Here is a 27,978-nt window from a genome sequence, read left to right on the forward strand (position 1 = left end):
CAGTGAGCCCCTTCCAGAGACTGATAGCGATACTTCATCTGATGAGGCGGAACCAGATCCAGAGCCCGAATCTGAAACAGTGAATGTACCTCTTCGCAGAAGCACACGCACTAAAAGGCCCCCCCCCCAGTGCTCTCTATGTGATCATCAGATCAGGGGGAGTGTAACGTGCATCCAGGAGATAAGCGCCCGCGTGTTTGCGTGTTGTGTGGGTACGTGGGAGAGACGGATGAGGGGAAAAAGACTTACCTCGAGACCAGCTCAGCGTTACCGACCAAAAATAGAAAAGAGGGACCAAGATGGCGACCGCCGTCTTTTGTAAAGTATGATGTCTCGCAAAGTCACACGAATTCTCGGAATATGCAAATTTAGCCGGCCTAGAACGACGATAAAAGCGGGTGAGGGGAAAGACGTGGAGAGGGACGATTGAGTTGGCTGGGGAATCGTGTGGCTGTTGCTTCTTGTGCCGTGTTGAGGATATCTTACCGTGTTAAAGAGAGAGTCGGGCGCCATCTTTAATTTTTCCTTACATTTTTTTTTTTCTTACAAGAATAGAAACCCGTCCAGCGGAAACTGGGAAACTTATAACTAGTTTTAAAAAAGAATTCCCAAATGTATTTACTCCTAGCCTTGGGAGATGCACAAAAATGGCCTCTGATTTTAAGCTGAAACCGGGCACACAACCGGTGTTTAAAAACATGTAATGTCCCGTTCGCATCCTTGAACAAGAAAAATCAGGAACTGGATAGATTGGAAAACATCAGTATACTGGCTAAAATTGAATATAATGAGTGGGATACTCCAGCAGTCTACATAAAAAGGTCCGGGGAAATCCGCGTTTGCACGGACTTCTCGACCGGACTCAACGGGTCGTTAGAGGACTTTCACCATCCATTAGCCAGCCCAGAGAAAATGTTCACGCAATTAAATGGCTGCAAGTTTTTTTCTAAGATCGGCCTGAGCGACGCTTACTTACAAATTCCTGTAAACGACAAAAGCGCTAACCTCGTCTGTATTAATACTTATCGGGGTTTGTACAGATACGAAAGGCTGGCGTTTGGAGTCAAGGTAGCACCCGCGATATTCCAACAAGTCATGGATACGATGCTGAGCGACCTGGACATCGCATATCTAGATGACATCATTATAGCGAGCAAAAGCAGGGAGGAACTCGCAAGCCATATCAGAAAAGTATTCAGTCGAATAAAAAATTATGGGTTTAAAGTCAAAAATCAAGTACCTAGGACATATCATTGATAAAAATGGCAGACACCTGGACCCAGACAGAGCGACCACTATTAGAGAAATGCCGGCACCGGAAAACACAGCACTATTACAAATCTTTTTAGGCTTGGCAAATTATTATCAAGAGTTTATCCCCAACATGCACAAATTGCGTGCACCACTTAATCAATTACTAAAGAAGGATAACACTTGGGAGTGGACAGCGGATTGCCCGACATCATTCCAAGAAATAAAAGAAATCCTTAATTCCAAACTGTTCTTGGCTCATTTGAACCCGAAGTTGTATATAATAGTAGCTAGCGACGTTAGCAAATATGGCGTTAGCGCGTGCATGTTACATAGGATGCCAGATGGCTCAAAACAGCCAATCGCTTTCGCAGTCTTGACTCTGCTTCCAGCAGAGAAAAATTATTCTCAAATCGAGAAAGAAGACTATGCATGATTTTTACAGTTTCGAAATTCCACCGGTTCCTGTACGGAAGACATTTTTATCTAAAAACCGATCATAAACCTTTGATATCCATTTTTGAATTAAAAAAAGGGGACTTCCCACACGGCGAACTGACTATTCTTCTAAATTATAATGTTACAATAGAATTTATCTCCTGGAAACAACTGGCACATGCAGACGGTCTGTCGAGACTAATTCCTGCCCAAATGAAACCTCTGGAAGACTCAGCAATCGCGGCACTACGTATTAATAGTGAATTGAAAACCATGGTAATAATATTATCCGTGAACTGCCGGTCACACTTGGGAAATTAAAACAGAATTCGTGAATGACAATGACGTTAAATGGGTTGGTAAACAGCAAAACAAAATAAACCAAATACAATACGCAAAAGTCCAGCTAAAATTCGTCACTGACAACTTTCTCTGTAAACTTCCAGCACGTCTCTCCCCATGCCTCTGCCAACAGACATTTCATCAGAAAACTGACCCCATTCCATTTGCATACGTGTGCAGTGGAAGATGAGATCTCGTGAGATTCACGATACACACTCTTACGGGGGCGTTTTCCTCTTTGATTATTACATTCAACTCTACACTCCTCTCTGGACTCCAGACCACACATTTGGTATGGTGGACATGGTCGTTTGTTGCGGGCACTCCTACGAAGGGGGATTGGCTGGACTACTTCATCTTCATTTGAGCTCTCAGAAGATGTGTCGGAACCATTAGCATCAGCGTTAGCGCGTACAGTCATACCATCAGGCTGGACTTCTTCATCTTCATCGGAGCTCTCAGAAGGGGTGCTGGAACTATCGGCGTCAGCGTTGGGGTTCACAGTTGTACCATCGCGGGGAATAGGACGGATCCACAGGTCATCGTTGGACGATTCACTGCTATTCGCCAACTGGTTCGTATTCAGGGCAGGCCGGATATCCTTCACATGGCGTGGAGTACCATTGACTAGCATGGCTTGCTCACTGATGATGCCAGCGATTCGCCCTCTTTGAAAGCTGGTGGTGCATCGATTATTGGGAGGCTTCACCCAAACAGTATCCCCTAACTCATACGGCCCTCGGGTTTGCTGCCGATCAGGCGTTAATGTCCTTGATACGCACTCGATAGCAATGGATCGTATTGGTGAGTGCGCTTGCAGCAGTCCTGCCACCCTTTGGAGTTGCATTATATCTATAGACCGCCTCTGTGATCGTGCTTTGTTTTCTTGCTGCGATCCTCTTCACACTTCGATGGCACCGCTCTGCATATGCACATCCGTGTCTGAGCTGGATCTCCCACTCGTCTACGAAACGTCTGAACTCCCCACTGCAGAAGGCCGTGTCATTGGCTGTGAGGATCTCTTCAGGCGGACCCCTTTAATAAAATATGGATTCCAATTCACGGATTACACTGGAGGAATCCTGTTTTATTAACGGGCGCCAGATTGCACACCTTGTCGGTCCACAATCGATCAGGGTAAGGAAGTTATGGCTGCCGTAGTGGGTTGGGTCCATACCCAGTAGGCTCCAAGTCGTTCTTACTCCCAGCTGACCTTTCCGCCATCTGGCCGGGGCGGGGTCAATTCACTGGCATGTTTGGCATTCCTTGAATACCGCTTTCACTACACTTTTGGACACCGAAGAATTGGATAACTGCACAAAATAACATGTCCGTCTCACTCCGGGGTGTCCACTGAGGTGTTGTATCTTCCTGATTTAATCCGCCATGTCAGTAAAGGCGGCACATAATGGTACTGGCTTGGCTTTCTTCTTCATGATCTCATACCATCTCTGTGGCACCTGAGTGAGCCTATCTGCAAGGTTACAATTTGAAGTGACCAGTACCGCATCCACAGACAGGTTGTACTCTGTACTAGCTTTTTTATGGTCTCCAACCTCCGTCTGATCAGCATCTCGCTGGCTGCCTTAATGTGCACCCTAGTCTTGCTTGTCAGTGTGTCAGATATCCAGCAGTACACGCATAGTGAATCTGTGTGTATGCATAATTTCCTGACTTTCCACTGGAGTGCCAAGTTGATACCTTTTATCACCGCATTGAGCTCTGCCAGATTGATATGAGCAGTGTCACTCACCGGTAGTAACCAGCAGGCGTCCTCAATCGCAGTACCATTCTTCTCCAACAGCACACCAATTTTCAGAGAGCTCACATCCACCCACACATTCAGTTTGTCTACCTGCACGCATCAGTCCCCTTTGGCGGGGTCATCCTGCTTTACCCTTGCGATGGTCTCCTTCACCATGCAAACCAACAGATCGTCGGCTGTTTCATCATCCCAACCTTTGATGACTGCGATTGCCCTCCTTTTTATGATGCCTGTTGCCACACGAGTCCATTCACACACTGGTAGGTGCCCCACAAGTTTTCCACACAGAGAGAATACTGCTCGCCTCGTGAAGACATCGGGCAGTGCAAGAACTGCAGTTTCGAGCCTCCATTTCAAAGTCCCTCGCTCCTGTCGAACGTTCAGGCCCAAGACACGAACGCCATTCACCAAACGTTTTAGATCCTTGCACGTCAAACCAAACTCAGCCAGTTTGACCCCCACACGTGATGATGACACAATGTCTTCGTTCACATATATGTCATCAAGGTACACCGATGTCCCATCTTTTATTGTCTCTTCCTGTGATAACACAGTGTTAATAATGGTATTCATTATTTGGGGTGCTACGTTCAGCCCAAAGCCTAGTCTGTTAAGGCAGTACCTCCTGCCAACAAACGCTACCGTCTGAAATGGCCACATTGTTTCACTGATTCGGGCCTGCAGGTATGCTTTTCTTAGATCCAGCAGAGACACATTGGAACACTGCTGGCGCCACTCTCGTAATTTGCTGGCACAAACATCAGCATCTGCCGTGAACGCATCAACATGCACATCCAGTTCGCGATAGTCCATCACTGGCCTTACCTTTGGTTTGTTGTGCTGAGCGACTCCCATCAGCGGAATCAGGCCTTTGGGAGGTCCAAGTATCTCATAGGGGTAGGGAATCAACCAGCCATCCTTGATCCAATCACGAAGTTCCTCTTCACATGCAGGCCTCATTTGGTCGGGCATATGGTACTCTGTTACCTCATTTCGCAGTTTTGCTGGTTCCTGGTTTTCCGACCACTTCCACGCGGCTGTCCAAACCTTCTACCTTTGCTGGTCAAACTCGACAATAAAGTTTGGCTGATCAATCTTCAAAGCAGCACACACTGGAACCTTCTTCTAAAACTGCATCATCCCCGTCTGCGTTGTGTGAGCACCACCTAGGGCTCTGATGGCATCATAGCCTAGAAGCAGGTCAAATCTCAGCGGTTTCTCGAGTACTACCAGCGCTTCGATGTTAGCTGAATTTTCAGTTTTAGTGCGAATGTTCACAGTGCCCACCCTGCAACATGTCCGCATCGCTCCGCTGAGGGTGGTTAATCTAGTAGTATTCTTCTTCCAAGTGCGGCAGAGGCCCGCACTCACTACGAGAGCACCCAGTCGAAGAGTGCTGAGCACAATGTCTCATTGACATAGACCTGAATGGTCAGAAGCGCTTCGTCTCATTTCTGTTTGGGGAAGAGATTGACGCTGGCATCTTGTCCCCGATCCCATTTCCTGAACAATCCCGGGCCATATGATCAGTCTTATTACATCAGTAGCAGCAAATAGCTGTCAGTCGCCGCCGACAGTTCCTCGCAATATGGCCCTGGTCATTGCACCTATAACACATGACTTCACCGTGCAGGATGGGCCCCTGGTACGGTCTATCCTCATTTAATGTGCGCTGTGCAGCAGCGACTACCGGTTCTCCCATCTCATAAGTATCCTTCATCACGGCCTTGGCCCGGTCTACCAGGTCGTTAAGGGACAATGAAGCTATGCTTGAGCTAGCTCGCAGGAGTTGCTTTGCTCCGGTTGGGAGCCCTGCCAAAAATTTGCATGCCAAGGCCCGCACAGGCAGCCCACCAAACAACACCGTCAATTTCGTTAGCTCGGCTAAATAAATGTCGACAGTTTCACCGGGATGCCAGGTTCTTGCCTCAAATCGCTCCCAAGTAGTGGCGAAGTCGATAGCAAACGCCTTGTATAATGCCGCCTTGATCCTTTCATAATCCTGTTTTCCTCTGGACTAAGCTGTTGATATACTGCGAAAGCCCCGCCGGACAGACGTAGAGGAACCAAATGTTCAATATTCTTCACACTAGACAACAGGCAATGTAGTTCCACCTACTCCACCCAGTCAAGTACCGGGGTCGAGCCGTCGAATTCTGGTATTAAGTTAAGGTCGAATTTGTCCCCCATTATGCCGAAATAGCTTGGCGTTAAATGGGCTGGTAAACAGCGAAACAAAATAAACTAAATACAATACGCAAAAATCGAGCTAGAATTCGTCACTGACAACTTTCTCTGTAAACTTCCAGCACGTCTCTCCCCACTGCCTCTGCCAACTGACATTTTATCAGAAAACTGACCCCATTTCATTTGCATACGTGTGCAGTGGAAGATGAGATCTCGTGAGATTCCACGAGACTACACCTTATAAATCCATGGGTGCCATCTTTGATTTCTCTTTCTCTCAGATCCCATCCGAAGGTAAGTTGTATGACCGCACAACACACACTCTTACGGGGGCGCTTTACTCTTTGATTATTACATTCAACTCTACAGACAATTTCATCCAAACCACTAAGCAGAAGTTAACACTGGTTGTTACTGTTTCAGACATTTTTTTCTGTTTGTGACGAAATGCTGCTATACGGTGAAAGGGTTGCCATCCCCAAAACTCTTCAAAAAGAGATTCTCAAGGATTTTCACATGGGGCATCCAGGAATAAACCGGATGAAAAACCTGATGAGAAGTTTTGTTTACTGGCCATAAATGGACCAAGACATTACCAACATGATGAATACGTGCAAAGGCTGTGCTTTGGCTGCCAAGTCACCACCTATAGCATGTAAACCTTGGCCTTAAGCTGAACAACCGTGGTCGAGGATCTACATGTACTACGCGGAACCAGTAGAGGATTTTTACTATCTACAGCTGCTCGAAATGGCCAGATGTTTTGAGATGCAAAAAAAAAAACCGGCAACGGCAACGACGACGAATTTTTTTATTAGAGTTGCTTGCTGCCCAGTTCACATCGGCAGAGTTCAGAGAATTCTGCAAGACGTACCAAGTTAAGCATATTACGACCCCCCAGTACCACCCCAGAAATAACGGCCAGGCCGAACGCTTTGTCGACACTCTAAAAAGGGCGTTAAGAAAGGTGTGCGGCGCACCGGCAGAAAAGGCCCTCCATCAATTTCTGCAGGTCTATAGAATAACGAAAAATCCGAACAAACCAGATGCCGGATTCCCAGCTGAAATCGTGTTTGGGCGGAGAATAAAATCAGTATTTGATAAACTGCTACCCAAGCATATAATACAATACAGAACCTCTACAATGCCAACAACACGGTTTAACCGCGGGGATAAAGTATATTATAAACATTGTAAGAATAACGTTTCCTATGGGAACTGGGAACGATCTTACGAAGAGTCGGCCATCTTACATACATCATTCAGGGCCCAAAATTCGAACATAAGAGGCACCTGAACCAAATAAGGAAACGCATCTCCGAGGATCAAAAAGAACTACCGCACGAAGGCAAAGAGGCAATTGATACAGTATACGATTGTTTTGACGTGGAACCTCCAAAAGGCATGTCAGAACCAAGACGCTCCGGCAGAAAAAGGAGCATACAGACCTCTTGCTGATCTTCCCGCAAAGAAAAGATACTGATTTCACACCCAGAGAAATCAGCTTGGGAGGGGGGGGTGTTGGGGACCACCCTCCAAATGGACTAATCCATCGTCCTTATACACTATAACTCATGGCGATCCCGGAGAGGGATCTGATTCCAGAGCGACCTTCGTATGCTCGGTGAATTACCAACACTTTCCGTTTGTAACCTTTTTGTTGTTTTCATGTAATACATGATTTAAACTGTTATCCGTTGTTCTGTTATTCTTGTGGCTATCTGCGAGCCATAACAATATCCGAATAGAATTTGAAACATTCAGACACAAAGGCGTTTTCACAATACGGTGTTTGTTTTTATTATTTCTTTCGATTCAGCTTGCATTGTATTATGTTCTTTAAGTACACCGTGTAAAATAATATAATCTGAAATATTGTAAAAACGCCCTTGACAAGTTCCTGTTTAAACCATATTTTTATTCATATAAAACTCTGTAGTTGCTTTCGGTTTGTATGTCCCCCCCCTTTTCTTTCTTTAAATGAGTTTTTTGTGCGTGGGGATTAAATTGTCAGTGGAAAAATGTAAGTATAAAGTCATTTATTTGTGATTTTTTTAATTAAAATCAATAAAAAAAAAGCAAATTGAGAACATATTTGGGGCATTTTCATTTAAATTCGTTCTATAGAAATGGAAGAAGTAGAAGCACGAGAAAGAGAAGTGGGAGGAGGAGGGGAGTAATCAGTTTTAATAACAAGGCAAGGATTAAAATGGCTCCCTTCTCCTTTCATTTAGACTAGCGGGGGGTACCCGGCATTGCCCGGGTGTTTGGAGGGGTGTGTGTGTTGGGGGAGGTAGATAAAAAAAACGTTGGCCGGGTTTTTGGAGGTGTAAAAGAAAAAAAATTATAGTAGAAAGATAGGCTTGAACCCTGAACCTTTGACGCGGAGGTGGAAAGGAAATCGAAACATAAACATGCGACCTAACCGCCTCGACCACGAGAATAGATGAATTGATAAGTGTGTTAAGTTGACGTTTATATGGCAAAATTAACAGGTGCAAGAACGTTAAGTCGCGTGATGCTTGACCTAGTTTTGCGCTGGAAGCCAGTTTCTGTTTTCCCCGCTACGCGGCGATCCAAAAATATCTCGAAAATAGCTTGTAAAAGTCGGGTAAAATAAAGATAGCTGCGACCCGAGTTCCTTAGTCGTAGATATTATTATTTAGACAGCATATAAAAAGTTTTAAGAAGGAGCGAGCCAGCCGAGAATCACGGCGAAAAAAGCCTTTTGTAGACATACACAAAAAGCGAACACACATACATACATACATACATTTTCGCTTTTATATATATAGATGTCGATGAAAATATGTCCAAATAAAGGTATATCAAACTTAAATAGATTCTTTATTTTTGATGATATTTTTCTTCAATTTTAACACAATCTGACTAAGACATTGAAAAATTTATTTACAAAACAATACAAAATTCTTAAGTCATGAAAAATAATGTCTTTTAAATGTTGCCCTATTTTAACTTTTTTTTAACTTCGCATATTTGTGTCCTTTTCAAAACATTATTCATGACATATTGCAGAATTTCGGGATTGTGATTTAACTCCCTTATTTCGTTCCTGAAGTTTTCCTTCAAATCTTGCAATGACTTTTTGGACAGCCTAAACCCTTGGGAATATATATATATATATATATATATATATATATATATATATATATATATATATATATATATATATATATATATATATATATATATACCCTGCTTTATTGCAATATTTTTTTAATTTTGAAATTGCTATGAAACGCAGAGAAGTTAAATTTTGTATACTGGAAGGGCATAACAAGGTGCCTTGATTTTTGTGGAATTTGAACAAATATTTTGAAAATCATGCTAATTTTTCTATTTTCTGGTAATTTTAAATGTGTATCATTTTATTGCAAATGTATGAAAATGTATATTTCGGTAATAAAACAATATTCTAACTTCATATTTCTAAACTAGCTTGTTGCCCGGGTGTTTGGAAGTATGTGTTGAGCAAAAAAAAAATGTAATCGGCAGGCAAGCTCGAACCTCTGACGCGAAGGCGGAAAATAAAGTGGAGGTGTGTGTGTAAAGGTGTTCATTGAGCTAAAAAAATTTTAAAAGTGGTAGTATGAAGGCAGGCTCGAACCTGTATCACAAAGGAGGAACATAAAGTGAAAAAAAAAAGTTATGCGTTTGCTGTTGCGTTTGCTGTTGCGTTTGCTGTTGTGGAAGTGACGTAGGAATGAATTAAGGCTAGACAATCGAAAAGAGGCGACGACTTTGGAAAATATCGGCGAAAAAAGTTACCCTTCCCTGTAGAAAAGTGCCAAGTTAAAAGTGAAGGAATTAATGTTTTTAGCAAATTTTTCGATATTTGTCGCCCGACGGTTCGAGCTTCAAAACCATACCGATCTCGTGAAAATCCGTCGCCTCTGTCGAAAGTTTTTGCGAGACATACAAACATACATACATTCATACATGTATTTAAACAGGCAGGTGATATTTATATTATAGATTAGCGGTGGTATCCGGCGTTGCCCAGTGTGGTCAGGTGTCCGAGGAAGTGTGGGGGTAAATCAAAACAAATTGGAAAATAAAAAATAATGTAACACTCCTGTTTAAATATTATAACAAACAAGGAAAAAAAAACAGCGAATGTGATGCAAAATAAAGAATAAGCGAACGTTGTTAAAACTTCTTTTTAAAAATCGGAAAACAAAAACAAAAAGCAGTGAACGTGATGGAAATATTTTATAAAAACGAACGAAAAATAGCATAAATAACCCAATTTCAATATTAAAACTTAAAAAAATAAATCTGATATCCAGGCTCGAATAGGCAATCTTAAGATAACGACGCTGCTATTATAACGACTGGTCTATGACTGCGTGAGCAGAATTAGGTCGTTTTTTATATTTAAACTAATTCAAGAAAGAACTTTTTGCGCATGCGTGTTTGACTAAATTGTCATGAAGGAACGATTTTTTCTACCCCTCCCTCAAGAAAAGTGTCCAGTTGAGGGTGACGGAATTAACATTTTTAGCCATTTTTTAATATTTGTCGTCCGAAGGGTCAAGCTTCAAAATGATATCGATCCCGTGAAAATTCGTCGCCTTTGTCGAAAGTTTTTGCGAGACATGATGATTGCAACGTCTTGTCAGACGAGTGCCACTCCCTCAGACATTTAAAATCCATGAGCCCAAATGGCTGAGGGAGTATCTATACAAATATGATGTTACAGAGTCTTAGCTTTGTACGACGGCTAAGTCTCTCTCTCTCGGTTCAAAATGTTGAGATCCAGCAACAAGCAAGAGCAAGATAGCCACCAACAAATTAAACTGCAGACCAGCTTAATGCGGGTAATGGTCTTCCGCTTTATGTTTTTTTAAATCAGAGATTTGCTTCTCCTAGAAAGGTTGCCTTCACCACGGCTTATGGGAGCCCTCTCCACCCCAATACACATATACACACACACAAATATACACGCGAGACATACATACATACATACATACACGCATGCATACATGCATACATACATACATTTAAATAGACAGATGAGATTTATATATATTATAGACTAGCGTTGCCCGAGTGTTTGTAGATGTGTGTGGTTGTTAATGAAACACTAAGAATAAGCGAAGTAAAATAAGAAAGCGGAAAAACGAACGTAAAAACTTATCTAAAAAATAAAGCGGGGGGTACCGGGGCAGTGGGTAATCAAAACATCGAAAAAAAAAACTAACGTTAGGCAAACGAACGATGGTAAATGTAAAAATCGAAAAAACAAAAGCAAAAAAAAAGCAGAAAAACGAACGTTAAAACTAAAAGCAAAAAAAAAACACGTGAAAAATAGCTTGTCTCGATATTAAAATTTAAAAAATCGGTGGGTACCCGGGTGTTTTTAGGTGTGTGTGGTCGGTCGGGGGTGTTAATGAAACCCTAAGAATAAGCGAAGTAAAAAAAAAGAAAACAGAAAAACGAACTTTACGTGAAAAATGGCTTAAATAACACTGTTTCAATATTTAAATTTAAAAAATCGAAAAAAAAGACATCTCACACCACGATTCGAACCCAAAATGTTTAGATAATGAACCAACGCTCTAACCAACTGAGCTAACACGACATACATGAAATTTAGTCAGTTCTTCAACTATTTAAACTAAATCAGGTCATGACGTCATCTGACGCATGCGTAGAACCGGTCGTCGTCATGAGAGGACGGTTTTTGTTGACCCCCCCCGTAGAAAACTGTCGATTTCAGGGTGAAAAAATTAACGTTTTTGGACAATTTTTCGATACTTTTTTGAGCGTAGGATGGAGCTTCAATATGATACCAAGTTTGTGCATTTTTGTTCTGTCTGTAGAAAGTTTTTAGCAGACACACAAACACACATACATACATGCATACATACATACATACATACATACATACATACATACATACATACATACACACATTTTCGCTTTTATATATATATATGTGGTGGGGGTATATATTTAATTGCTGCCCACATCAGCAATATGTGGCACAAGGCCGGAAAGTGGAAACCCCACAGGCTCCCCTAAAGAAGGGGCACTCCTGCAATTTTAAAAATTGCCTGAGTAAGCCCGTCGGCATTACCCGATCGGAGCGCCTCAGGCAGCAAGCAATAAACTTGCCCCACCAGAAAGCCCGGTGGTAAGGCCTGGGAGGGTGGACCTCCTAGGTATTACCCAGGCGCCGTACCTCAGTCCAACAGGTGCTGGCCCGGTTCCCGGCCCCTCACCTGTTGGGCTGAGTGCCAAGTGACGAATCCTTGACGTGTACTACTCTATCTCCCTGCAGCCGTAGCCGCTAGGAGACCATCCCCATCAGACTTCTGATGGGAGTATTGGGGGGTATGAGACGGATGGATTCGCCAATCATTTTTATAACCAACGGCTGTGCTAAACAACCAATGAAAACGTTTAAAAATTATTATAAAATTGTCGAATTTGGGATTCAATTAGTGCCGTTAACTACGGCACGGACCGCATTTGATTCTTTGCCGCTATCTTGGTTACTGATTTGAACTACGCTGCCATCTTTGTTCAACACAATATCTCAGAACTTAACAGGTTACCTACGCCACGGACCGCATTTGCTTCTTGGCCGCCATCGTGGTTACTGATCTGAACTACGCCGCCATCTTTGTTCAACACAGTGTCTCAAAACTTAACAATATTATTATTATTATTATTATTATTATTATTATTATTATTATTATTATTATTATTATTATTTTATAGTAAATATATAAAAATGAACCATATTAATGTAAAGCAACATAATAAAACAATTCCTAATAAAAAATGACGAAAACAAACGAATTTTTTTCGATTTCGAACAATCCACTTTTGTCGAAAAAAAGTAATATTTTATTTTATCTTAAATATATATCGTGTTAGATAAAAACGTTATCACACAATGTCAATAATTTCAGTAGTTATTTAGATCATCGGTTACAAACAAACATATATTATATACACACACACACACATATATATATATGTAAATATATATATATATATATATATATATATAATACGAGATTAATATTTTCAGAGGTAAAGTAACCCATGAAGTTTAACGAAACTATTACAAGAGTGCTCAATACTGAAGTATTGAAACATATACGTTTTATTCGTTTTTACATAAGCAGTAATATGTTTATGCACATTCATGAGCATGTTTCGGTCAGCTAGTTACTAGTAACTAGAGAACTCTTCTGCCGATACAGCTTATATGAAAGATATGGTCAGCCATACCTGATTTTTTATCTCTCCACCTAGTATGGCTTTTTGATGTTCTTCTTACCGTACTTTTAATGGACGACATGTCTCAGCTTTGTATAGTTTTCCATATTTACATGGCATCTCATATACACAGTTCTTATTCATTCCTGTAGAGAGCCTGACTCGCACAAGCTATTTCTAGAAAGTTCAATCACTTCTGAATACTGTCCTGACGTCATATAGATTACATATTCTTTAAAGTTTTTTTTTCCGACAAGCCTTTCATGTAGTGTATACAAACTTCGGTAAGTTTTTAAACGGTTTCCCTTGGTGTCTGGTCCAAAATTTTGAGTTCGACAAAAACATCCCTGAGTTCGACAAGGTACACCTGAAGAAGGTTGGAGGTTACATCGACCGAAACGTTGTGAAAATGGCACTCAAGATGAGAACAGTCCAAAGAATTCAAATAATACGAATAACCGATTCTCATTTCAAAAATTCAGAAACGTCAGCATTTGATATGTTTCCATTCTTCACAAAAGTGGGTCTTTACATAGCTCAATGAAAATTCATAAATTTTAATGCCATTTGAAGCCTATGTCAAAACTGCGAGGAATTACTGTAATGGAACCAAACGGATTGAATGTCACCTTAGCCCCTCACTACAACCCATTCGTAGAATTGATGGCAAGGAACACATACCTGATAAGCAATGTTAGCGTTTTCATGCATACCAAATATTTCTGGAGGGTCGATGCTGGGTAATGCTTCAATATAATGCTTGTATTCTTCGAGGGTATCGAATTCGGGGGCATAGTAAGTACCTGGAAGAAATAACAAAAGACAGGTGAGAGATGTGCGAAATACCAGGTAAAATTTTTCGCATAAAAATAAAAATTCAAGCTGTCATTTTCTAAGGTTAACTTACAAGAGTGAGAGATATGGGGAGGGGGTGGAAAGAAAGAGATGGAAGAGAAGCAATTTATGTCTCAGAATATCATTACTTCCCCTAAGAAGCCATTTATGGCAAAAGAACCAAATTTAAAGTGAAAACCTCTGCAGCGTGGAATACTAAAGCAATAGACTAAACAGCTCGAGGCTCCCTTTCTTAAATTGAAACATCTGAAGCATCAAACATAACTGTATATGGATAGAAGAATGTCAGGATCGGTAAAATTAATTTTCCAGAGATAACACTTTTATACCCCTTTATTTTCCTTTTACAAAGATTGAAATGAAGGTATAATGATACCAAGCCTTATGTCTAGAATTATTATTCAAATTTTGATTAAAATCTTACAAATTTTTGCAAAATAAATAAACACGTATATTACAAAAAAAAAACTGCAAAACACTAGATAAAAATAAATGCAATTACATAGATATAATACATGCTGAAAGTACACAAATAATAGATAGACTAAATATTAGTGATAAAGTCAATTAAAACCTAAGGAAATATATTTATATCTTATAAGTAATTTTACAATAATCTTATTACTTTATTTAATTAACTCAACTAAAAGTATCCTTTCTAGAATCAACGAGTAAATCAAAAATGGCCTAGAATTAAAATGCCGAACGAATCACTTGGTTTAATAAGATAGAAATAAATATACTTTCCTACAATGTTACATTTCTATCCGTCCATATCCAAGAACTGTTCAACACTGCACTCAATTTCGCCCAGATATGTGCTGATGTATTCAATGATGAAATTTAAATCAATAAATATATTAAAAAATATCAATTTTAATCAATAATGATCAATAGATAAAAATCAAATATGATAAACTATTTGATTTGGCCATAGATTCTTGGCATTCCATAGAGACATTATTATTATAGGGATATTTGATACTGCAGATATCGATCAGCATAGAGATGACGGATTAGTTATAATATCAGATCCCAAGAATGTCCAAGGAGAAAATTTAAAGAAAATTATACACAAAAAAGAGATGTACTAACCTAAAAGTAACTCACTTTTTACATGTCACTTTAAACTTAAATGAAAATACTTACAAACCATAGTAAAAATATAACATGAATCCAATATATGCGAAACCAAAGTTCAATCACATCGCATCCATCATAATTCCTAACGCAGGCTAAGCAGTAATTCTAGTAACGAAAATATATTTAAGAAATTAAGTCGCATTTACAACAATGCTCTAAAATGTAGTGGAACCATAATATCGAAACTAAATTTTAGCAACAGTAATTATTACAGATTAAAAATATATGAAAAAGAAATATAATCTGGTATGCACTACCCTATAATCAAATGCTAAAAAATGGCAAAAACTTCTTACATCTCATCGAATAACACTCCCCAACGGACAACTTTTTGCATGAAATACTCAATAAAAATAAACTAAAACTGTCTGCGAAAATTGAGGAATGATAATTAAAGCACACAATAAAAAATACTAAATGAAAGCTGCAGACACAAAAAAGTATGACAAAATTGATAATGATTAATCAGGTAGGCATATATTGTTCCATGTTGCTAAAAATATATCGATTTCTCCGATTTTCCTATTTGGTTCTAATAATTTGGTTCTTTCTTTATTTTTAGTCAGTTAATCATGTTCTTCTATGTTATTCAATTTCATTGAGGAAAGAATTAATATATTATCATGCACGAGGAAATTATGCGTTCACTAAATTAATACGGATCACGTTTCCGATTTAAGTTTTAGATATTTCGAACAAATCGGATTTAATTTGAAATGTCTGTTTAGAAAACAAACATATTTAGCAAAATAAAAACAACACGCTTTATGTCAACTGACGAGATTTGTCTGTCGTTACCAAAATCCGTCTTTAGGTGTTAATAAATAAAATAAACGGAAACAACAAACCTCTTTATCCCACTCTGACACTGCGAATTGCTTCAGAAAATAAAATTCTCAAACTATGTAATGAAAAATAAATAAATTGGAGTCCATCTGCGACAAACATACTCCAACGTTCTCTTTGAGCTATCCAAATTCAATCTGCTGTTGTTTCCAAAAACGTATTTTGACTGCACCTATAAAAATACTTGCAACTACGAACACAATTTTTTTTATTTACTGAAAAACAAGTTCCCACGTACAAAACAGTCCAGATGCTTCGAAGTTGGTAAATGTTCATTTTCCTATCCATTGTTGCAGAAAGCGACATTTTATTTATTTTAACTTTCAAATTACAGTCAACAGAAGATTCAAAGGAAAACTGTGCTTCCAATATGAAATATTCCGCTGAATGTCTGCTTTATTTTTTCAATAACAAATTAATATTTATCATTTTAGTAACTAATTTATATATCTAAATTTCTTTAAATATCAAATGTAATTGGTTTCGCCAGTAAAAAAAAGAAAGATACGTCCGTTTCCTTTTCTGCGAAACTGCTTTTACAGTCGCCATCTTTAACTGCTAACATTCAATGGACGTAAAATATATTGAACGTAGTTAACACTTATGGTTTCTGCTAAATAACAAAATGCAAATAGCCGTCTACATTTCAGAAAGGTAAATCTGTTCAATTAATAACAATTTTTTCATGTTATTTCTTTATATCCATTATATATATTAAAACAACAGCAAATTACATTTCTTCCATTCTCAACATGTATACACATAGTAAATAATTCATACAAATATACTTTCGTTTTAAATGTTAATATTATCCCTTGTTAAACGATTGCTTTATTGGCCGTTTCTACACCATTGCATAACTTTACGCATGTAACTTTTCAAAGAATAAGTTTCAAATATTTACATTTCCTATCCACCCCTCCCCACCAAAAACAAAGGACCGTATCTTTTTGGTGAAGCTGTTTTTTCAATCATTATGTTTAACTTGTTTTGAAATGTCTTTGGTTTCGTGACCTTGATCTGAATCTTGTTTTCTTTGACAAACCGTTGCAGTCGTTCAATTTGCCACATGCGTTGCACCCTTGACAAGCTTCACGTATACGATTCTCTCGTAATTGAGGCTGCTTTTTGCTTCCTCAGACGTGATGATTTGTATACCGTTATTTGGAGATATTGTTTTTCATTACCTTATATGAACTTCAGAAGTTTTTTCAACATTAAGCGTCTCTTTAAATATTAGTTTGTCGTTTTAGCAGCTCTTTCTGAAATTACCCAATTCAGACTCTTTAATCCATTGCTGTTGTTAGTTTCTGATACTGAAAAAACGCTGTGTCAGTTACATGTATCCTTATTAACAAAATAGCCTCTTGACTCTTTGTAGTGAAAATTGAATGTGACTGCAGTCACGGAGGTGGGCTGCATGTGTGAACTCGAAACCCGAGCGATAGAAGACGAGAAGGCGACGAATCAGCAGGTTCCAATGCGCATTAATTTGCATAAATGAGATTATATAAGGCCGGTAGTAAAGATGTTTGGGAGAGTCGAGTCGTTGAGTTCTCGGGAACCGGATGGAACCTGGTTAGAGCGGAGAGTGTCGCCGAGAATCAAGTCCCAGGTTTTTTTTTCGATTAGGCTCGTCGACTTTCTTTTTATATCAATTTTTTTTTTATTACATTTTCACCCCAAACAAGGCACATTGCCACTTTGGTGTAGGGGCTACTATCAGGGGCAACAACTACTAGGGTACTATGTAGGGATTTGGGCAGCAAGATGTTGGTTCACGTTGCACTTGAACTTCTGCATGTCAGTACAGTTTGGGGAAGCAATGACCTGGAATGGAATTCCAAAGTCTAGCGATTCTGGGGAAAAAAACTACTAGAGTAGAAAGATCTTTTACATCTACGGATCTCTACAGTGTGGGGTGGGATTTTGCAGCTTGTCGGGTCTGTCGAGGGTGTTCACATCGTGGGGGCACAAGTGCTTGCAGTTCATCAGAGCATTCACCATTAAAATACTTGTAGAACAGGCAGAGGGATGCAACGTTTCGTCGATGGGACAGAGGCTGAAGATTAGGTGCCAGTTTAGGGCCTATCAGATTTGCGACTCTCTTTTGAACCTTGTCAAGGAGCGAGAGACTAGTAGCCGATACACCAGCCCAACTATGACAGCAATACTCCATACATGGACGAATGGTTGCCTTATAGAGGTACAGGATACTTTCGGGTGTTAGTAGTTTTCTAGCACGGTATAGAGAGCCCACCTTCCTTGCAGTGGCCCTGGCAATGCCCTCAATGTAATTGTTCCAACTCATGTTTCCTGTTAACGTTAGGCCAAGGAGCTTGAAAGACGTACTCTCAGATAAAGAGTCGTTGGCCATTGTTATAGGTGGCAGAGAAGGTTTCTTGTAATTATTGAATGAAACTAGTTTAGTCTTGGTGACATTTAACGTGACCATCCATTTTTGTCCCCATTCCACTACTGATTGGAGGTCATCCTCTAGTGTTTCTGCCATTTCTTTAGATATATGTTCATTTGTTTTCCTGTCGTGTCTGTTATAGAGTGTGGTGTCATCAGCATATATACCCATCAGGCAATTTTGTCGGGGAGGTCATTTATGAATATCAGGAACAGTAGAGGTCCAAGGATTTTCTCTTATCTAAGAAGGATTTAATTATGTTAAGTATTCTACCAGTGATACCATATGATCTAATCTTCCTGAGGAGACACTCATGCCATACCCTGTCAAAAGCCTTAGATATATCTAGAGCTACCGCTCCGCCCTCTCCCGCTTTGTCCAGTGAATGGTATATCCGTTCAGAGATTATAGTTAGGATTTCTGCTGTGGAACGGGCTAGTCTAAATCCATATTGTTGGTCAGTCAGAAGTTTAGCATCTGTAAGGTGATGGACTAGAGCATGGTTAATTAAGGTCTCAAATATTTTGGAAAAAAAGTGGGAGGAGGCTAATGGGGCGATAATTTACTGGGTCAGTTCTTTCACCAGAATTCTTGATTACTGGTACCACAGAAGCAGTTTTCCAACAGCCCGGGAAGCAAGATTCATTAAGACATTTGTTGTAGAGTTTGGAGAGAACTGGAGCTACTTCGGCTGAGCACTTTTTTAATAGCACAGCTGGGATGAGATCGGGTCCACATGCTTTTGAAGTGTCAAGGTTTTTTTATGATAGCATGCACCTGAGCAATTTACAGTGAAACGATTTCTCTTATAGATCTGTCGGTTCTAATTGCTCTAGAAACGTATTGAAGATAATGTCTAGAACGTTTTTCTTCCTCTGTAAACATTCAAGAATTATACGTGTTTAATGAATGGTTTTCTACTTTAATAATATATGGCTTACTTGTTAATCTGTATTTATTTTGTTCACGATGAAATGCCGTTTCATCGTTGTCTGACTAGTTTGAACATTTATTTTCTACATTTGGTGTTGCTTAATCACTAGTGGAAATATAGTTGGAAGCCATTGTAAATAAATATCTATGTTCACACGCACAGAATAATCAAATAAGCCTTAGTCTGTCATATATATATATATATATATATATATATATATATATATATACTTGTTTATTGTTATATAAACATGCTCACATCCCGCTGCTACAAACAGCCACTTGTTTCAATCAAACAACAGATATCATCAGGCAGCGACTTGACTATTCAAATGTTCAATGAAAAACCATTCATTGAACATTTGAATAGTCAAGTCGCTGCCTGATTATATCTGTTGTTTGATTGAAACAAGTGGCTGTTTGTAGCAGCGGGATGTGAGCATGTTTATATAACAATAAACAAGTATTAACAGCTCTTTTTATTGAGCACTATCTAACAACATCGTTGAATTCACTAGTCCATTACTTTTGAATAAAAAACCCCGAGTATATATATATATATATATATATAACTACTTAATTTACTCACATAAAATTAATATACGAAAGTATAGATTTATACGTAAACTTTAAGTATTTACTTCAAAAGTGCTCAATACGTAGGTAGAGCTAGTTAGTAATTTATAAAATATATATGGCGATTAAGCTACACTGAATATTCGGCGTTTCATCCACTCTAGGGCTCCTCAGGCTTATATATATGGGGGCACAGATAAAAATAGTATATTATTATGTTCTTGTGACTATTACATGTGTGTGTAAAAGGATGAAGGAAAGTAGTATTATGGCAGATCAAGGAGGAAGAAAAAATAACTAGAAAGGGAAGATAACTTTATATCATGGAATTCTGGGTGGACTCTAACGCAGGGCTATATATATTTATGTTTGTGTTCGCAATATAAACATGCACTAATGAAAGTAAGCAAGTAAAAAAAAATTACTTCAATAAAATATTTATTGTATGCGGAACCGACTATGAAATAGTAAGTGTAGATGGAATGATGTATGTGTGTACGTAGGTAAGTACCTAGAGAAAAGAATCCGTTGATGATGTCTATAATAGAAAGACGAGTATTGTGTACGTATGCGTATGAGTAAAGAAAAGTTCTTACATACAAGGATAGTATCTTGTGTGTGTGATTGCAACCGTCAGCCCGAATGGGAAGACAGACGGTCTAGCTGATGTTTAGGTGTGTCAGAAATTTCGTGAAAAACATTGAATAATTCCACCCCGTCTTTCTAAGCTTATAACTCCTTGAAAAATGTAATTCAAGCCCTTATTTTTTTTTCAATTAAAGGAGCAAGGACTAAGGTTTCATTACAAAAAAAAACGTGTTTTTTTTTTAAGTTTTAAACTTCGGACTTTACAGGTAAATTTCTAAAAAACACTACTTTTTTTTATTTTAAATTTGAATATATTTATTTATTGACCTTTTTTCTTCAATTTGTGATATATAACACTTTGGTGAGTAAATTAATTATTTACTTTTTAATAGACATTTCAAAATGGGAGGCGTGAATTATTCGACCCCCTGTCTTTCCAAGCTGATAACTACTCGAAAAATGTAATTCAAGCCCTTTTTTTTTTTCAATTAAAGGAGCAAAGACCAAGGTTTCATTAAAAAAAAACAAAAGAAAAAATAAAGAACGCGGTTTAAAAAAAAGTTTTAAACTTCGAACTTTACAGGTAAATTTCTAAAAAAACACTACTTTTTTTTGTTTTAAATTTGAATATATTATTTATTGACCTTTTCTCTTCAATTTGTGATATATAAAACTTTGGTGTGTAAATTAATTATTTACTTTTTAATAGACACTTGAAAATGGGGGGGCGTGAATTTAAAAAAAACGTTTGTCTAAAATATTATATTCGGTTCATTGGAAAGAGAATAAAATTTCACATTGACCCTGAAAATATCGTAAAAATAGAATCGATAGAAAAATTTTGAAACACGAATAAAATATTGAAAAACTCGTAATTTCTCTGTTAAAAGTGGGTTGTTTATTTTCTTTATGGATTATACTTCCAAAATAAACTATTAAAGTTGTTTTAAAAGTAATAGAAATATTTTTTTTAAAACAGTAATGAATTTTACGAACTCAATATTTTTCAATTTTTAAATTTTAAAAAGTTTAAAAATTGAAAAACATTGAGTTCGTAAAATTCATTACTGTTTTAAAAAATATATTTCTATTACTTTTAAAACAACTTTAATAGTTTATTTTGGAAGTATAATCCATAAAGAAAATAAACAACCCACTTTTAACAGAGAAATTACGAGATTTTTATATTTTATTCGCAGTTTCGTGTTAGGGGTGTCAAAAATTCCTACAAAAATTCTGATACACCTAGATGTTATCTGCAGAAGGTTGTGAGAGAGAAAAAAAGCGAGAGCGAGTCGGTGCATTGTTTTTATAAGGTAGATCAGGCGCTCCTTGGTATAACGACAAGGGGAGATAATCTAATTCGGTTCCACCTAGTGCTATGTGTATGTAATTGTGTTTTGAGAGAAACTACAGATACAATACACAACTGCAACGCTTAATGAATACTGTTTTTTATCCTGTTTTATTTTATTTTATATTTTGAATAAGTTCATGTATTAATTGTTGTTCCAGTTTTTTTTTAATTTTGTTAACAATAGATCTGTTGATAGTCGCTTCTTCCGAATTATCTACTCAAATGTTTGTTTTGTTCAGAGCAACTGATACTGTTATTATTTTCTTCTCATATTTCGTATTTTCTGTTTCAACCATGTTTGTTTTATGAATTGAATGAAAATATATTTCGCTTAGCATTGCCCGGGCATCACATTTGTTTAAAATATGATTTTAAATTCATGCAGATTTCGTATTTATTATCATAAACTCAATTCTCTATCGCTTATTATATATAACATTGTATAGTATATATAGTAGTGATTTCAAAAGTAAAAGAAATGGCGTAATTTTTTGTTCTTAACATTTTTAACCATAAAAGAATGATCCACAATAAGTGCAATCATTTGACCTGCCTCGCGCCACTCTGCGACCTTGCATCTCAGAGGAGATGCACTTTCAAAAATGGATACAGACATAGTGAATTTTAAAAATTAGATTAGTGGGGGTCATAAAATATGTTTAAATGATATTTTAATTTGTCTAGATTCTATAAACATTATTATAGAGTCGTGATTTCAAAAGAAAAAAATTGGGTGCCATCTGCTAGAATCGAAACCGAAAGCAAAACTGTAGAATTCAAAGCTGGTGACGTTACCACTGTACCAACGTGACAAGCATGTGAACTGATTAAAATAAACTAAGATTAATCTACAAATTGTATAACGATGTTTTCAATTTTGATCCCTTTTCGACCCCTTAAAACTACCCATAAAAGAATGGTCCATAAAAATTCAATCCGCTCTGCGACTTTTAATTTCGGAAGTGATAGAGTTTGAAAATATGGAGACAGGCAAACAGACAGACGGACTTCTGTCCGTCTGTCTGTTTGTCTGTCTCCAGACAGACATAGCACCTTTTATATACTAGATTAATTAATTAATTAATTATTTTATAGTCGCTTTGTCAAATATTACAGTAAAATTCTCAGTTATATGTTCTCGTTGTATTCCTACACCAATGATTTGGCATTCAGTATGCGTACGGAAGTAGTTACAGATCGGATAAAGAAAAAATGAATATGTGTAAACTGAGAATTGGATGCGACATACTACAGTTTATTGCTAAATAGTAAAAATAAAATATTAAATTTCTTTAAAAGTCTTAATATATCTTCTGCAACGATAAGTAAGGGAATTCAATATATAAATACACGAAAAAAATGTTTGCTAGAATATTAAAGAGCAAAAACTTGCATTTCTGCTTTCTCACGTTTTCGCAGTTTTGAAAACCTTACAATCCCTTGTATATTAAAAGAAATCATAAAAAGATACTATAATTATATAAAATTATGAATTGGAATACCACCTTTAATTTTTGTTAATATATTAAGAAAATTAGTAAGCGAAATGATCGTCAATAGAATTTGAGGATGTAAGAATTATTTATGAAATAAACTTTTATTGTTTCGCATCACTCATCATACAGGGAGGATCTCATTGGCCGAAACTTTGCGCCAAGAATTTGAATATATATTTTTTTATGTGTATTTAATGTGTTTATATTATGAATGGTAGTAATCATTGCCGTTACACCCATTTTTTTTATTTATTAATTACTTACGAATGTTTATGAAACAGAAATAAATTAGTTGTGAGTAAGATAGAAACTATGTATGATTAAAATGAAGGGAAAGAAATCCATCTTGGTGGTGGGAAGTTGTGGTGGGTTATTTCTCTTGTATAAAATGGATGCAATTGTCTGCAAATTTGAAACGAGTTATTTAAAATTGTTTCCAGTTCTTTACTAATATATATATATATATATATATATATATATATATATATATATATATATATATATATATAATCTGAAGTTCGTGTACTCCAAAAGATTTGTTATTACCGTCTCCCTAGCAGTAGAAATGTTACAAAGCGCATTCAATAAGTTTTATTGATAGTATATATATGAAAGTCCACTTTGAAGTAATCTTCCCCGGCTGCAAAACACTTGTTGTACCGTTCCAATAATTTCTGGCAGGCTCCATGGAATCCTCTTGTATGAGCATGTCAATGATCCTCATCAGAGCCTCTTTCATCTCCTTAATTGTCTCATAGTGACAGTTTTACTTGAGGTTAGGGAATAACCAAAAGTCACATGGAACAAGGTCTGGACTATAGGGAGGGTGAGGAACTGTCTTGATGCTCATCTTGGTCAAATAATCTGTGACAAGGATGGGGCATCCTTGGGATAAACTTTGCACAAATTTTCCGCATCTTCAATTTCGCACGAATAATTGCGTATACAGTTCCCACACTGACATCAAAATGTGCCCTTATTGTCTCTATCGACACACAACGGTCCTTGTCCATGAAATTATTTATTTGGCCAATCAACTCTGGTGCTCTGATTTTGTTACTCCTCCCACACCTCTCATCATCCCTCACAGATTCCATGCCTTCCTTGAATCTCTTATGCCATGCAAAACTGATGCTCAATTCGTGCAAGATTGTCAAAAAGCAGTCTGAAACATTCCATATGTTTCTGTAGGATTTTTCAAGTTTAAAACAGAATTTTATTGCGTATCGTTCTTCTAAAGTATCATCACGTCCAGATTGCATTTTTTAAATTCACCAGCTGTGACAATCAGGCTTTAGTGGAGTGTATTCCAATTCCTGCTGTAGCTGTTCATTTGAACGAGAAATAATAAAAATTGGTCAGTTATCTCATAAGATGTATAGCAATAACATACTAAATTTTCAAGAGTTTGCAACAATTTTAAATGCTTGTACAAAAATGTCTGAAAACTTATTCGAAGCATCTCGTATTTTCTGTTGAAGAATGAGTGAAGTTGAAATTTGTTTTCCCTTCGCTGTTCGTTCGTCATCTCATTGTGATGCTAAGCGCTGTTTTCGTCCTTCACTCATTTAAAAAGAAAACACTTTTTTTGCAATTCAATTAGTAAACATGATTAGCAGTTCTAAATGAATGCAATTTTATTCGTCACATGTTAATAACCAATAAAAATGCCATTAAGAGGTTTTGTACAAAATAATTTATATATGAAATAAAAAAATTAACTCACTATATTTATGATTTATAGTTTTACTAACAAAACAAAAAACCTGTGAGTCACATTGTGTTTTCAAAAAGAACAATGTATGTTTAATCAATTTAATCAATTTTAGCATTTATTCCAGATTAATATTTTATTTTCTACTTGTTGGAGTGCCCGGCGTTGTCCGGGTGTTCGAAGGTGCGTGATGAGCACAAAAAACGTGTTAGTAAGCAGGCAGGCTCGAATCCGTGACGCGAAGGCGGAAAAGAAAGTGAAAGAAAACGTGATATCTTACCGCTACGCTATGAAGCCATTCAAATTTAGTGATGTCAATAAAAACGTTGATTTGCTAAGTGAATGGGTTCACGCAGATGCAGAAATAAACGTTGGCTGAAGGCCAGTTCAGCTTTTCGCCGTTTCATTTATTTGTTTCCGCACGATGTTAGGGAAACCAAGCTCCCCTTAAAAAGAGGGAACTCTCAAATGAATAGCAAATGTTTGATATGAAGGATTTTCCCAACACTGATCAAAGCTAATTGCTTTCAAGACGTCCCGGCATGCAAGGACGCTGACGGCTTTGCTTCGATGAGTTTCACTTTATTTATATGAAGAAGACAAACAAACACGAGAAAAGACGAAACAGAGCGAATTTTATAAAAGTCGATCAAAATAAATGTAGAGACGATGTACATTCGCAAATCCGAGATATTATGATCTAGGGAATATATAGAACGTTCTCGAAAATAGTAACCATCTCAAGAACCCCTTTCCCGAAAAAATCCTTTTGGGGACATACAAAAACGCGCGCGGCTGTTTTGCCTTTTATATATATAAACTAGCCTGGGTGCCCGGCGTTGCTCGGATGTTTGGAGGTGTGATTTGAGAACAAAAAGTAGTAGTAGGCAGACAGGCTCGAATCCGTACCGCGAAGGAAGAAAAGAATGTGAAAAAAAAAACGTGCCGCCTTTGTTGTTGGGCCCATCGCCAAACCGGAAGTGACAAACGTTTAAATTAATACTAGTCCATTGAAAAAAGATGATTTTCGAAAATATAGGCGAAAAAAGTGACCCCTCCCTGTAGAAAAATGTCCAGTTTGGAGTGAAGGAATTACTGTTTTTAGCAAATTTTTGATATTTTTCGACCGAAGGGTCAAGCTTCAAAACGATACCGATCTTGTGAAAATCCGTCGCCTCTGTCAAAAGTTTTAGGCAGACATACAAACATACATACATTTAAACAGATTTATATTATAGATCTGTCATAAAAAGGGAAGTGCGAAACTTTCACTCTCTTAGTAGTAAGTCCTAATTCTGCTACCCAAATCACCGAGTACAAATTTTGTAACAAATATTTGTATATTCACTGATGAGAAAGAGTGTTTTGTTTTTCTCTTTTCTTTTGTTGCCTCTGGCTGACAATGAAGACAAAAGAAATGTAGTCCTTCTGGTTTTAAGCAACGTTCAACCGTGAGAATAGAATTGATGCTTTAAATCGTTAGGATGATGCACTTAAATGCAGGGGTTATGATTTTGAATATCACACAGACATTATCTATACTCTCATTTTGTCTAAAAACGAAATTAAATATTTCAAATTACAACATTAAGAAGATATTTTACTTTTTTTTTTTTTTAATTTATGTAAATTATATAATTTACAGAAATTAGGATCAATGCAACGCCAGGTAGCTTTGCTAGTTTTTTTATTCATAAACTAATTGTGTTTTTTTTATTTTTTAAACAGATATCATCATTTGTCTTCAGGCAATTTATCTCATCAACTTTAATATTTATGCAATATTTCACCTGATGTGCCCTTCAACATCAATTATGCATGATTGTCAGTAAGCTCTCACAAGTCAAACGGCCTGTTCCTGTGGTTAACATTTGATTTGTTTATGAACTACATACATACCCGAGTGTTTATTTAAAGTTTTTCTCTGTTTAAGTAGATAAGAATAAAAATGTCTTCCAAATTTGACCACTTAACAATGCTTATTGTTTTTGTGCTTAGTCTTGCTGGATTCCGGCACAGGAATTGATCTGCTCTGGAGTAGTATCTAACTTAGTGCTGTTATTTGCGATAATATCGATGGAGAAGATGAACCATTGCTCGTACAAGTCAGTGTGTAGCCATCTTCAAATGTTATATTATTTTGATATTTGGTTTTGTAGGGCGATGAATTCTCATCTCAGGTTGCTCCCTTAAACCTGTGTACAGAAAGGCTGAAGACGTTCGAAGATAGTATCTGATAGGCAATTTTCCGTATTTAAATATTGGTGGATTAAATCAATCTGAAAAGAAACTGGACTGGATGTGATGTGTGAGTTATGGGCGAAAGTGGCATAAGTAGATACTATTATTATCTAATAGAATCACTTGTGAATCTATAACTGTAATACAAACAACTATTGCGGTTTGTTGGCATGGGTGCAATAAACCTATATATTTTCAGGTCGTTCAGTTATGGGCACCAGGTAGTAAACTATGAACATAAAGCAATGAATAGAAAGAAACCCTCTGAAATGGAAAGACGACCACATTTACTGTCTCTTGCTCTAGATGACTTTTTATTCTCCAAGATCAATGGAATCATTAAGGGGGCTGTTTTGAATCATAAAATTAGCATAACAATGAGAGAATGGGCACCTCGGAAATAATTTTCCTGTAAAAATACAACAAGTCTGGTGTTTGACTGAAAGGAGTTTTACTTTAAGGCAAACCATGTTTAGCATTACCATGTTCGTAAGTGACTTTTAACATTGTGTGGAGTCGTTTCGACACACGTTTTGAACAACTGACCTTCGTTGTTCTGTGGACAGAAGCAGC

At 37.4% G+C, this 27,978-nt stretch overlaps 1 protein-coding gene across 1 annotated transcript in view; it reads right to left on the bottom strand.

Annotated features, from left to right (window-relative positions):
• The window catches only part of LOC145245981 (dynein axonemal heavy chain 6-like), a 632,504-nt gene that overhangs the window by 55,178 nt on the left and 549,348 nt on the right, over positions 1–27,978 (bottom strand). The window contains exon 74 of the mRNA XM_080107771.1: positions 13,922–14,043. Coding sequence (XP_079963897.1) covers positions 13,922–14,043 — 122 coding nt within the window. The remainder of the gene's footprint in view (positions 1–13,921; positions 14,044–27,978) is intronic.

The sequence above is a fragment of the Euprymna scolopes genome, chromosome 23 (genome assembly GCF_053919585.1).
Source record: "Euprymna scolopes isolate OS-2025 chromosome 23, ASM5391958v1, whole genome shotgun sequence".
Classification (NCBI taxonomy): domain Eukaryota; kingdom Metazoa; phylum Mollusca; class Cephalopoda; order Sepiida; family Sepiolidae; genus Euprymna; species Euprymna scolopes.